The sequence below is a fragment of the Melospiza georgiana genome, chromosome 3 (assembly GCF_028018845.1).
Source record: "Melospiza georgiana isolate bMelGeo1 chromosome 3, bMelGeo1.pri, whole genome shotgun sequence".
In the NCBI taxonomy this organism is placed as follows: domain Eukaryota; kingdom Metazoa; phylum Chordata; class Aves; order Passeriformes; family Passerellidae; genus Melospiza; species Melospiza georgiana.
In genome coordinates, this window is record NC_080432.1 from 18034455 (window position 1) to 18049116 (window position 14662).

Consider the following 14662-nt stretch of genomic DNA (forward strand, 5'->3'; position numbering starts at 1 on the left):
ACAGTTCCTATGTCCAGCGTGTCTTTCCTGGTTTGTACTGTCTGTCAGGAATTAATGTTTTCTTCTGTGTGCTGCATGTGGTTAGATGTTTATCACATACAGAGCACTTCTGTTACTTAAATACACTTATGTAGTTCTTTTTATAAAATATATCTAATTTAGAGTAAGGGAGGGGCATTTCCTGGGAAAGCCCCATGTTCACATGGCATGGCACAGACAGATTTTTAGCTGCCACTGAATAATTTGACAGAAAATATCTCTTTTCAACCAGTCACAAATGCATTAAATGTCTTTATAAAGTACAAATGCTTGTAAATGAAGTTTTATTTAACTGTGTTGATTTATTTTGTCTCTGGGCCACAGAACCTTCATGGCAGGAAAAGGAAAGCTGCTTCCCCTCAGTGCTAACAGCCTGTCACAGGTTGCTCTTTTGTCATAGGGTCAGATATTGAGGAATAACTAAATGAGTTTTTTTCATTACACATTTGCAATTGCAATAATTTCTTGTTTTCAGTCAGCCTTCTAATTCTTTCTGAGCTATAGCAGTACGCAAGTAAATTTCACTTAGCATGGATTCTAAATTTTTTTCTGAGATTGTCACATAATTTATTCAAGATGTAGTTTCTTCAAACTCAATCTTGCTAGCATTTTGCTATGCAGATACTTTCAGTGAGTTAAAAAACCAGCAAACACATGTCACTTCATTAGAAAATTCTTGCTAAATTCTATGTAGCTGAGAACATACAAACCAAATACAGTGTTTGAATAAACCTTTTTTTAATCCAAAATTCAAAACAAATTGTTTAACAGATGTACTACTTATAACCAAGGCAAGCTAAGATACACAAGTGTTTAGACACCTAACTCTAATGGAAACAAGTGGGAGTCAGGCTCTAAATACTTCTGTGAAACTGGGCCAGCAGTGTAGTAATGGTTATAGTTAGCACTGGAAAAGCCTGGAATCTTGAGCTCCTTCTTCTCTCAGTCCTTAGATTTATGGGTGCTAGGAGGCACACTATTTACTGTGTGCCTGAAAACCAACAGGTGATAAGACAAGAGGTATTTCATTTCTCTCACTGTGAATTCTCTGCATGAACAGAGAAATCAGGTTTCTTGCTTGTAATTCTTAATTTTGTTCCCTACAGCCCTTCAGAAATTCAAAACGGAGTCGGCTCTTCAGTGAAGATGATGACAGACAAATAAACACAAGGTCCCCCAAAAGAAATCAGAAGGTTGCAATGGTTCCACAGGTACCTACATACATGTATGGAGATATTTTTAACAAAATGGGGAAGAAACCTATCTGTTCTAGTTGAAAATTTGAATATATTTGATTTTCAAGTTGTATTTTTGGTTTATGAATCTTCTTGTGAGGAAAACTGTTGTTAGAAGTAAGCCACAATTCAAAACAGATTCATATTTTTCTTTCTTACCACTGATTTTGTTTATGGGAGTACCTGTTCTTTGTGATCTTGAACATGAACACACACAGCTAGAAAGGATTCCAGACTCAGTGCCCATCATGCTTCTGCAAACAACCATCTCCTGTAGTCAGCATGAATTTATTCAGCTTCAGTTTTTTGCACTGATTATGTAACTGAGAAGGCTGCTCTAGAATTTAATGTATCCCAACCAATTAGGGACTTGCTCTAGATTTGTAGCCTAACTGTGTTCATGGCCAGCTTTACCTTCTTGATCCTGTAGTGCTAAAGTCCTCAGTTCAAAGAGCTTGTTTGTTCCATCCTCCATTTGTGTGTCCACTTCTTGATATAGACAAAAAAGCAGCTGTAATTTGTCAGCCTTTATTTGTTATGATAGAAATGGGAGCATGTCTTAATCTCAGTGAGTTGGCTCTATAGTACCTTTGTCCTCCACATCACTTCTCTGTGCCATCACCTTCTGAGGCTGAATTAACCTCACTGTAAAAGTACTGTTTGAGTTCTGCTGTGATTTCTGAGTTTCTCCGAGTTCTGCACAGCCTTCTGAGCTGTGCTGTGCAGTGTCTTGATATGAAAAGCTTGGCACTCACCATTTAGCTGGGTCTGTTCTGCCAGACGTGAGAACCATGATATTTCTCTTCATTACCATGAATTTTTAAGTGTAGAAAGACTTGGTAATGTTCTAAACCCAGTTGTTTTTTGCTTAAATGTCTGATTCTGGAGGTCCAATGATTGTCAGATAAATATTTGCTGCAGGGACTTCAGCTGTTGTAGTTGACAGATCTTGCTGTCCCACCAGACTTTGTTTCCTGGAGTTGCAGTGAGAGAAAGGGACTTGTATCTAGGGCAGCAGCAGCCAACAAGGTGCCTACCTTATGCTTTATCCTGTTATTGCTGCTACTAAAGTCCAAAATACTTTGAATGTTTGGGGAAGGATAGCAGTTGATAATGACATAGGGACCCTGGTAAACCTATGGTCTCAAAAAGCTGTTATTTTTTGCAGAAAAGTTGTTCTTTCAGCCATCCTTGGAACAAAATTACAGTGTTGTTTTTTTTTTTTTATGGATTTTTTTAAACATGGGTCTATCTATTATGCAAGCAATGTTAAGACAGTGTCTTTTCCATGATTTATCAAATAGCTTTTAAATGTACTTAAAACTTGATTGCTGATTTCACTTGCAGTTTTCTGAGCAGACACTCTGCTCAAAGTTTTGCCTGTGTTATATTCCTGTCCTAGCTTCATCCTCAGCTTAAGAAGAGTGGGCAAGAGTAGAAGTTTTAGTGCAAATCAGGCAGGTGCTGTTGCTGGCATCTGAGCTACAACACCAGTTATGCTCACCTGAGACAGCTGGTGAGAGTTTTGAAGTCCAAATCTATTGTGGTGCCATGCTGTTGTTACCAATAATGTAACAACATTTTCAGTGCTGGAAAATGTTTCTGTTAGAAGAGCTTTGTTTGGAGATAATGGTATTGATCCTGTTAAAATTTGCTGTCTGTTCTGTTTGATTGCATTGCTGATATAATGCAATAAGGGCTGTTATAGATCTGCAAGAAGAACATTGCTATGAAACAACATGTGCAGACTTTTATCAGGAAAATCTGCTTTATTTGAATACTGAAAATAGTAGATTCTGTTTAACTGTTTGGGTTTTTTTTCACTACCTAGAAGTTCAGTACAACAATGTCCACCCCAGAAAAGAAGGTCTCACAGAAGATTGGTTTGCGGCTTCGGAACCTGCTCAAGCTGCCCAAAGCTCACAAGTGGTGCATATATGAGTGGTTCTATTCAAATATAGATAAGTATGTTTGCTTTGTATAATTACCTCTTATTAGTGCAGGAACATGGAATTTTCTAAAATTCAGCTGCATAGTTCCATATATTGACATGGAATTTTCTAAAATTCAGCTGCATAGTTCCATATATTGGTTAGATACTCCAGTTTATTCTTAAATACTAACTATGTAAAGCTATTTTGTTTGGTGGTGGGTGTTTTTTCTAATGAGCAATGTATGTGCTCTTGGTTCTTTGCAACTACCAACTTTAGAAAGTCTTCTATAGAAAGCCTGCCTTCATGGATGTAATTTTCTTTTTATCACCTCTGCCTCTACCAGATACCAGATTTTATTCATAATGCTTTTAGCATCTGAAACACGAAGATATCAGAACTCTTAGACTTTTCTGAACCCTTGCATCAGTGCTATACAGAGGAGATAGGAAGGACACTGCTTCTTCATGAAGTGCTGCTTTCCTAAAAGCTGTAAATGTTGATATTAAATATTTTTCCCCATCATCCTGTTTTTATTGTGATCACTAACAGAGCTTCAGGCTGTGATTGTTCAACTCTTGTCCAGATATCAGCATCCTGCTTGGATCTCCTAATGTATTTCCTGGACTGTTTCTGCAGTTTGTGCCTCAGAGTTTTTGGCACTTGTTCTCTTAATGCTACTATCACAGTGGTGTGAATTGTTTAAAATAAATAATTTCATTTCTAAAATGTAAGAAACATTATTAATCAATGGAATATTAAAATCTACACTGTTTGACTAATAGATGCAACACAAGTATTTAATATTCTAAAGAATGGCTTCAGAGTTAAGCATTATTTTCCTGAATGTACAAACAAAATAATTACTGTTTTTCCTTCCTATTTTGATCACAATTGCTGTAGCTTTTTTTTCTTTAACTGAGAAGGCAGTCATAGCAACAGAAAAACATTTTGGCATATATTCATCAGATGTGGAAAAATTTCATGTCCATTTTAGTTAGTTTTATATTTATCATCTCTAGGATTTAATTCCTTTGAAAGAATTAGTCTTTTCATGCTTCTTCTCCAATTACATGGAAAAAATTAATAATCCCAACCCTGCTTATTTCTAGGAGTAATTTTAATATGTGACATTTTTAATAATGATTTTTGCAACAGACCAAGAACTTTTAGTTTAAAGAATTGTCTACGAAGCTGTAGGTCTATCAGCAGGCTAGAATTTGAGTTTAGCAGGTAATTCTGAAATCCTCTTTGATAGTTACCCATGTGTGCAGGTGTGGTGGGTTCTCCTTGGCTAAAGCAGGTGCTCATCAAAGCTGCTCTGTCACTCCACAGTTGGACACAGGAGACAAAATGTAACAAAAGGGTCAAAGGATGAGATAAGCACAGGGAGAGACCACACCACTTATTGTCATGGGCAAAACAATCTCAGCTTTGGGAAATTAGTTTAATTTATTGCCAATCAAAGTAGTATAATATCGCTGGCCACGGTCTATGTACAAATCACAAATGGGACTGCTGGGAACGTGCCTTGAGCTGCTTTATTTTCCAGCATCAGTCTCATTACATGATTATGACAATGGGAAGATGCCACCAGCTCACATCCCAGGCAGCAGACAAAGAACTTCATGTTACAACTTATTTTATAAGTTTTTTGACCAATCACACAAAGCAAAAGCACATTGACAGTAGTTCCATCCAACCACTATAAGCACAGGTACCTTTGGTTAAAACAACGCTTGTATATTTAGAATATAATACCTGCTTGTAAGCCTTAAAACACAATGCACAGAGCTCCATTATTAAGCTTCAAACTTCCTAATACCTTGCTAGATAAACTTTTCTGTAGCTTAGGGAGTTATTCCAGACAAGCGTTAATACACAGACCATTGTTCTATTTGTCCTTGCTTTTCTACTTTTTACATAATTTTTCTGCTGAAAATTTTTTCTGCCACACCCTCCTTTGGGCATCCACCTGCTCCAACATGGGGCTCTCCATGGGCTGCAGGGACACAGCTGCTTCACCCTGGTCTGCAGAGCAGTCTGTGCTCTGGTGCCTGGAGCACCTCCTGCCCTGACCTTGGCTGGGTGGCTGCAGAGCTGTTTCTCTCAGACACTCCTGCAGCTCTGTCCTGCTGCAGTGGCACAGGGGTTTTTCCCCTTCCTCACTGCATTATTTCATAGGCACAGCCACCATCACTGGTGGGTTCAGCCTTGGCCAAGGGTGGCTCCACCTTGGAACCAGCTGGTGTTGGTTCTGTGGGATATGGGAGAAGCTTCCAGCAGCTTCCCAAAGAACCCCCCCCTGCCAAAACCCCCCTCTGCCAAAACCTTTCCTTGCAAATCAAATACAGCTTGCAATGCTCATAAGATATTAAGATATTATAACATAGTTTACTAAGAGACTGCATATCTTTGGAAGGAAAACTTTGATACATCTTGTTGGAAGTGATATGATCCAGGCTTAATGAGAAGCTTAAAAAAGTTTAAATCATAGAGCTATCAACTGACAAAATATGTCTCACTGTACAAATCTCTGAATATTTTAATCAAATTATTGCATCCAAAATTGAAATAATCAAATAAAATGCCATGTCTGCTGTAAGTTTTTGAATTCTTTTTATTTCTACAACTGTCATCTGTGGTTATTAGATTACTGAAGGTGATTCAGTTGAATTCTGTATATACTACTGCAGTGGACTGTTTCCTGTAAAATCCCATTGATTTTGGGTCTCCAGAGACTTCTGAAGTGCTGCTTACTACCACAGTGATCACAGGCCCTCAGAAGCAGATGCACCTGTGATTTGCTTCCACCATTTTCCAGAGCTTCCAGTCTTGTGGATGCTGTGGATTTAGAGTTTGCCTGCTTAAGTACAAGAGTTAGTAAGAATAATCAAATATAGATTATCTCAAAAAAAAAAAGACCAAAAAAACACCTGAGCTAAATAGTTATTCTTTATATAGATATCTTCTGTTAGCAATAGTAAATATGGATAAAATGATACTGTTGTGTACCCTTCTGTGTCTGTTTCCTGAGCCTCATTGCTCATTCTTTTTATTTTCCTTTTCACTTGGTGCTGCAGCTGCAGATCCTCCTGCTGCAGAACTATTCTATTCTATACTTCCCTGGGTTTCCTTATATCTGTGCACCTTTCCTCTCTCCTGCCACCCCAGACACTCAGCTGAAAGCAGTGCTGCTTCCAAGGTCCTCTTTGTTCTGTGCTGGGGTGTGTTCCCCTCCAAACCCCAGTGCCCTGCACAGAGTGCAGAAAAGCAGCTTTCCCCAGGATGCAGTTCTCCTTTTGTTCTTGCCAGGAGGGATCTATTTCAGTGGCACAGAGTCTTTTATGATTAACCTTCTATTAGATGGGCATATCTGCTGCTGCTCCCTTGTCTCCTCAGCCGAAGAAGGATGTGGTACTACAAAGAAAAAAGGCAGTCATAAAACAGAGCTAGAGATGGGTCATAGCATCAGAGAGAAATTGCTCAGTTGTGCAGGTCTGTTCTCTGAACTGTCACTTCTCTCACACTGATCCTGTGCTTCACCATGGACTCATGGAGTGATTCAATAGAAGTCTCACCTGTACAGCTGTGGAGAATGATGAGTTGGTTCAATTTCCTGTATTTTGGAAACTGTGAGAACCTGAGTTACAATTGAATGAATTGATGAAAAAAGGTACTGTGTCTGTCTCTCAGTACCATATTGTCCTTCCCTTTATTCTCAATATTTCACTCTCTGGTTTCCTTCAGTGTGTTGCAGTATCCTCATGACACTGAGCTGACTCTGCTGAAGTTTCATTTGGTGCCTTTTTATCCATTATAGAGCAGGATGAATTATATGTATTTCTCTGTAGAACCTATAGAAAGGAGCATTTTTAAATGTCAGTGATAGGAAGAGTCAAAGAACAATAATAGTCCTGGAAACTTTCTGATTTTGTTTTTGACTGAATTAAAATTGCTCTTTGAATAGAAGTGTCTTGTTCATGTGACTAATTTATATTAATATTTTTCATGTGTTTCTGGCGATGGATGTTTTTTGGAATCTTGTGACAAAAGTTTACTTAGTGTGGTTAACACAGGACTAATTATGTTTTAACAGGCCACTATTTGAAGGAGATAATGATTTCTGTATATGCCTGAAAGAGTCTTTTCCAACTTTGAAAACCAGAAAATTGACAAGAGTAGAATGGGGGAAAATCAGGCGATTAATGGGAAAACCACGGAGGTAATTTTTCTTTCTTTTCTTTCAGCTGTTGCTTGCATGTAATTTTGATGTTACTGAAATTATTCCTTGTAAAAATTTTTGCATTCAAATAGTAGAACAAAACAATATCTTCAAAGGAGTAAAACTCATTGTATTGAGGTGTTCTTTGAGCACCTCTCTTCCTCACACACCCTATTCCTGAAATCCTGAAATGCATATGTCCATGTAGTTTTCTTGAGCCTATGGTTGAAATGTTCTCTTCCCACTCCAGATAACTAAATGTCCAAGCTTTAACTGATGTGTTAAAGTTGTTATTGTATCTTCTATACTGCAGTGCTTCCTGGCTTGGAAGAGCTGGCCAATTTTTCACTGAGGTTTTTTTTTTTCTGTCTATAACCAGCTCTTTTTGGGGAAAACAAGTGTACATTTTCACCTCGTTTATTTTATTATTTTTTTAAACCATTTTATAGATCCTCAGCTTTTCTTAGAGTGGCTATCAAGACAGAGAAGAAATTAAGTCACCCATAAAATATTGTCCATTGTAGAGAAGAAGATAGAATTTAATGAAGTACATGGGGTTCTTTTTCTGTTTTAGAATTTTTAGTTCTTAAACCCTCTGATTAAGCTCAGCCTTTTCACAAAACCTACACAATTTAGCCTAGAGAAGGCTAAGGGAGGATCTCATTTTTGTACATAAGTATTTGAAGGGAAGGTAGAGAGAAGGCAGGGCCAGGTTTTTTTTTCCAGCATTATCTGGAGACAGGAAAAGAGAGAACAGGCACAAGTGAGGTGGTAGAATCTCCATCATAAGATGTACTCAGAGGCCCTCTGGACATGGTTCTGGGAAACCTCCTGGAGGTCATTCTGCTGAAGGGCTTGGAGGAGAGAACCTCCAGAGGTGCTTCCAAATTTGACCACCCTGTCATTTTATAAGTAGTGTTTCATAAATTAATCAGCCTTTGATTTCTGTAAATACAAACACTAAGGCACTGAATCAATTTCTTCATGTGGAATATATTTCTGAATATATTCACTGAATTCATTTCTGCATAGATGACTGAGTCAGGTTGTATTTTGCATGATGGAGACCATTTCATTTTCTGTACCTGCAAACAACATAAGTAAAAATTGTCAGTCAAGGAAAGGCAGCAGAACCAGTTTGAAAATAGCTCCTGTAGGAAAGATGTTCCTGTAATTTGAGCTTAACTTGGCTTTTCATTCCTTTGTTGTCATGCTTCCTACTGAGAGAGAAATGGTGGAGGTTAAGTCAGCAATTTCTCATTTGACTATTGCCAAAAGTGTTACCTCTAGAAGATCAGCTTGCCTCATCCAGCAGTTCTGGTGGAGCATTGGTGAAACTTCAGAGTCTTGGAATGGTTTGGGTTGGAAGGGACCTTAAAGATTGTCTGGTTCCAGCAGGGACTGGAGTCAGGGGATGCCCTGGGCAGGAACCTGGTCTACATCAGATTGCCAAACCCCATCCAGCCTGATGGGTTGCAAATTTCCTTTTGTCTTTCGGGCGTTCTTTGGGTTGGTTTTTTGCTTTTATTTTTTTAAGTCATGGGGAGAGTGGTTTTGGGTTTGATTTGGGTTTTTTTTTTTGTTCAACCATAATAGAGTTATTTTTTTAAAAAAGAGAGACTCATGCCAAAGGAACCAAAGGTCTAAATAGGCAGGAAGTTCTTTTATCTGAATTCTGAAGTAGAAGCAATTGACTGCATAAAGAGTGTGATTGTTAATGCAAACTCTGAGTTACTGCTTTACAGCAACATAAAATAAGCATTCCTGTTTGCTTTTTATTTCTATACTAGTATTTTTTTAAATTATGTTAGTCTCTTTCAGGATGTCAAGAGTGTTCTTTGGCCTTAGTTTTAAAATACTTTTAATTATTCTAAATCATTTAAATGCTTTTTCAAGATGGTTTTGATCTACCTCTAGAGCAAAGATTTTTTATTTTACCATTCTTTTCTCTGTCCTCATCATATGTAGGCAAACTGTCAACACTGATATCTCCCCATGAGAGACTAAAAATAAATAATTAAGACATTTTGCAGCCACAGTGTTGATGGCAGAGGATAATAGTGTCTCTGTGATGGTTATGCACATGGTTGTCATCTTTTTTTTTTTTGGTTTGTTTAAATATATTGTACTATTTTCTTATGTCTGCTGCTACCTTAAATGTCCTATCACACATCAACAGTGTGTTTGATTGGCACAGCAGTATTCTTCATGAGAGCCTGCAAAGCTTGTAAGATTCCTGTAGACTGTGGGGAAAGATATGCTCCAGGAAAAGGAAGAGGTAATAGTTAGTTTTGTGTACTCTGTGTAAACTTAATTTGGCTTGTAAAACAGCAGTGGATATGAACTGAGCTTAGATCTGCTTGTCCTGCCATTACATGATGGTGGTGATTCCTGTTAGTTCAAATTCTCACAAGCAAGGTTAAAACTGAGGAGAATGTTCAACCTCTTAAGAAGTCTCTACAGAAAACTAATGAGTTTGCAATTTTGATCTGTACCATAGTTTTAATCTTCATTTTTTTATAGGATGGCATGAAGATAACCTTTATTAAATGCATTTGGGTAATGCTGGGGTGGAGATTTCCTTTAACAGAAGCCAGAAATATATTGCAAATACTTTCTACCTCCATAGTTACAGCATTTGGGACAGAGACTTTTTAAGACCATCTGAGCTATCGGTAAACCAGTGCTGCTGTTGTAGGGACCTTCCAAGGTCAGTGATTAGTGTATCAGCATTTGAATTTGTATTTCTAAGACCACAAGTCAAAAAACATCAGGTGATATTTGCTGTTCCCAGTACTAGACCCTGGACATTATTAGAAGGACTAATACAAAGTCTGTATTGCTTTTTTTCTTTTTTTGCCTGTTTTGTTGCCGCACTGTGGTCAGCCATTCTTCTCTTCAATGGACTTGAAAAGCTCTGACCTACATTTTGCAACTTGATATTCACAGCCCACTGCAAGCATTATTTCACACCTCTTCCTCCCCAGTAGTAATTATGAAGTCAGTAGCATCAATAAATGAGAATATCCAAGTAAACTCTTCCTAAGTTTCCCAACCATCCCTCTCTATGTCTACCACATCCCTTTCCAGATAATTTAATTTCCTAAGAGGAGCTGGAGCAGTACCTAATTCCAGGTAAACACATTCTGCTCTTCAGTGCTAAACTGGTGAGTGGACACACACCTACAGCCTCAGTCTACAAAAGAATTTCTAGGCTATACAAAAACTAGACAATACAAAGTGGTGATTTTTGTGCTGATAGTGGTTGTAAAGCCTCATATGGGAGCCTTCAGTGCAGTGCATGTCTGCATTACCTGACAAAAGTGCCTCACAGCTGCAGTTCATTCTTGCTTGTGTTTTTCTCCCATGTCTTGCTTAGGACTAGGATCTCATTGTGGTAACACTGGGAGAACACAAGTGGCCTGTGCCCCATATAACTTAGAAAACTGTGAGATAAAAGGCAACTGATGGGTGCATATAGAGTGTGGAAGTGCTGGTCAGTGTGAAACAAAATGGTCTCAGCATCCTGGCACCTCAGTGCTTACAGTCTTCTTATACACAATGCCAGGAAGAGAAATCATGGACAACACTGAAAGGGCTTTGTGGAGCTCTCCCAGTGAGGGTATACAGAAGAAAACCTGAGAATGTTTGTTTCAGCATATAATAGGAGAGTTGTAGCAGAAGATTTGGAATAAGGAGCTGACTTCTTAGTAGTACTAGGTTGGAGATGACTGAGGAACATCTTGAAGGGATTTAAGTCAGAAAATAATTTGTAGTGTAGTAGAGGGAACCATCAGCAGAGTTGACAATGTCTTCTAAAATAACTTGATAAAATAGAATTTATTGATCAGTAATCAATATATAACTGTATGAGTTCCACAGAAAATGTTTAATCTGCATTTGACTGCAGTAAAGCAATTAAAAAAGGTGGCAAATTATATGATAAATAACTTTCTGCAATCAAGCAAACTTAAAAATTTGTGCAGCTTTTTAAAATTACTTCTTTCATTGACACGAGAATGAAGAAACTTTTTTTAGTAAGGAATGAAAGATAAGATTGAGTCCTTAATGTCTTTTTGCTTATCTCCCTCTTGAATCTTGCCTATTCAGTAGGTTAGAAATGAAAATTAATACAAAGTAAGCACTTTAGGAGTGAGTCTTCCATCTTTCAGGTTGCATTTTAAGAAGAACTCTACCCCCAGAATGGAGAAGGGCACTACTACAGATGATCTGATTTTTACACAGTAGCCCAAGATCAAATAAACTTTGACTATGATCAATCTCAGAACACTTCATCAGAGATTTTGGGGCTGACCTGTGCTTTGCATAGCTGCAAGGAGATGAATAAGAGAAGTGCCATTTATGTGCTGAGTCTGGTGCCCTGTCATACTCAGTTAGCTTAATTGAGCTGATGAGCAGATGTGAGAGGGATCTCCTGTGTATCAGTGAGTGCTGGCAGCCAGGGCACTCACAGGACACCCTCCTCAGTGCATTGAACTGGCATCCACAGCAGACTGGGCAGCTTTAGCTTTGTTGTGACCCTAGATGGATCCTTACAAGCAGAAATAATCCTAAAAAGTTGTGCTCTTTAGATATACCACTGCAACAGCTACTATTCCTGAGTATTGTTTTAAAATAGACTCTTATTTTAAGGGTGAGAATTCTGAGAAGTAAGCTTGTCTAAATGCATTAAACAAGATTTTTTTTTTCTCTTGAACACATCATCTCAAGCTTTTCCCTTTTCTCACAGTGATTCTTTAAACAGTGCCTATTTATTTGATGTACCTTCACATATATGTTTTGAGTGATTAATTTAAGTATAATATATATTTTATCTAATGAAATTACAGGTGTTCCTCTGCATTCTTTGAGGAAGAGAGGTCAGCATTAAAACAGAAGCGACAGAAAATCAGACTTTTGCAGCAGAGGAAAGTTGCAGATCTTTCACAGTTCAAAGATCTTCCCGAAGAAATTCCATTACCACTTGTAATAGGAACAAAAGTTACAGGTAAATTCTTAAAAACAAACAAAATAAGCAGCCAAGTGTATTTTGTAAAGATTTTAGTTAAGTCATAATCCACTTAGTGCACATAATTATAATAAATGTAAAACATCAAAATTGTATCAGTTTTTTGTTAGTTCACTGAGAAAGTGCTTGTGGAGATTAGGTGATATTTTTAAAACACTGATAAGGTTTTGAGCTGCAAACTTAGTATGACTTACTATTTCTGCTGTTCAAATTGTAGGATTTCTTACATGTCTAGTGTATCACATTTTGGAGAGAGACAGATGCTTAATTTTAAAATTCTGAGTGTTGGGTGAGTTTCAGATCTGACCTAATATAAACTTGAACTTTATTTTTCCATAAATAGAAAACAACCTGTTTTGAAACAGATATACAATTGGTATTGCAGTGTAGTTGGATGTGCCTGCTGAACATGACGTTGCCTTGCTAAAAAACCTTACACATAACTGAGGGAGGAATATTATTGAAAGCATTCCACAGGTTTTGCCTAGTTTTATGAAAATTTGAATTCCTCCCTCCTGTCTGATTTTGGTCCAGGTGCTTTTCACTTCACATCTCCTATTCAAGCCACAACTGTTCATTGCATTTTTTGTGTTGAACACCACTGCCCTTAGCTCTTGATGAAGAGCAGACATGCACCACATTGCCTCTCCTCACTCTCCTAGACCTGTATCCCTCCACACCTTTTTTTGCTAAACATGCAGTCGTCAGAGGAGGGATTCAGAGAGAAGTGCTGTGCAAAATCATCTGGAAATTGACTTTTGCCTGCAAATTCTGTCTGTAAGAAGGTACAGGGTATGAAACAGTGGGAGTTTCTTAGACATAAGTGTAGTGCTAAGGATTAGATTTGGGAAATATATACCCTTCAAACTTAAATTTTGTAACAAAGTTGGTAATATTTCTATACAGACTTTTTTCTGGGTTTGCTATTTTCTTTTTTTCATTTAATATGCAGCTTTTTAGTATACATATAAAGAATTATTTGCAAAAGATGTAATAAATCTGGTTTTGTTATTTGTATCATAGCATTGTAATGTTTGGTTTCTTCTTGTCCTGTTGTTTTCAGCCCGTTTGCGAGGTGTCCACGATGGTCTGTTCACTGGACAAATAGATGCTGTAGACACTCTTAATGCCACCTACAGGGTGACTTTTGACAGGGCAGGTCTTGGAACACACACAGTCCCAGATTATGAAGTTCTTGTGAGTATTAATGACACATTCTAAAAGTAGCTGTAATAAGAAAATGAAATTTTAAGAATCTACAATGATGTGCTTTAATCAAAAATAAGAAATTACACCCAGGTGGTTTTGTCATAAAGTAGAAACAGGCATAACAGATGCATGGGAAATTCCAGGATAATAAAATTTTACTGTTTATGGTTTTACAAAACAGGATAACCCTCTATGATTAAAGCAAAATGGCTCAGGGTGGAATAATTTACTAGACCAGCTATTGTAGACTGTTAAAATAGCCTGAGTTCAATATGAAGAAATAAAATGAGTGCTATAGGATCCCAGAGAGAATTCTGCAATGAGATCCTGCCAGGATTTGCAGAAAATGTTCAAGAAAACCCTGGCCCTTAGTGATTTGCCCAAGTCAGGAAAGGCCTGTGGGAGGTGCAAACAAGTATTACGAGTTGATTGAACTTGATTTTGGAATTTCTTGTGCTAATGAAGCTACCTGGGAGGATGTTATTTTGGTCAAACAATTGGAGATTATCTCCCAGCTCCTAGGCTTTGTTCCTGCCAGGCAGTCCAGCCTAGGCTGCAAGATTTCTGGAGGACCTGACTTTCTTTTGTATCTTGTGTGGTGTTTGATCTACATAATTCTTCTAGTCTCTGTCATTGTCATTGTAGGACACAAAATAACATGACATGCACACACTGCTGTTTTTGAGGCAAAAAAGGGAAGTTTAATTTCTGACTCCAATATTTATAAATTTCCAAAAGTGACAGTGGATTGGAGGCTGAAAGTGCCACCTGTCCAATGACACTGGACAAACCAACAGTCCATCAAATTTCTCCTCCTCCATAAAAGAATGCAAAACAATAAGTTATTATAGAAAGTGTGTGAGAAAATTCATTACAAGAATGTAAACATCAGAAGGGTTAGAAAATCTTTAAAAATCAAGGAGATGCTGTCATGGTCTGAGTTTGGATCCTCTGCTAAGTTCCTGTTGTGATTTACCTGCCAATGGCATTTTTG

The 14662-nt window shown here is 37.7% G+C and overlaps 1 protein-coding gene across 1 annotated transcript in view; it reads left to right on the forward strand.

The window, feature by feature from the left end:
• Positions 1–14662, forward strand: part of LIN9 (lin-9 DREAM MuvB core complex component) — a 39429-nt gene that overhangs the window by 12316 nt on the left and 12451 nt on the right. The window contains exons 4-8 of the mRNA XM_058019426.1: positions 1146–1250; positions 3106–3239; positions 7305–7430; positions 12281–12438; positions 13523–13656. Of these exons, the coding sequence (XP_057875409.1) occupies positions 1146–1250; positions 3106–3239; positions 7305–7430; positions 12281–12438; positions 13523–13656 (657 nt within the window). The remainder of the gene's footprint in view (positions 1–1145; positions 1251–3105; positions 3240–7304; positions 7431–12280; positions 12439–13522; positions 13657–14662) is intronic.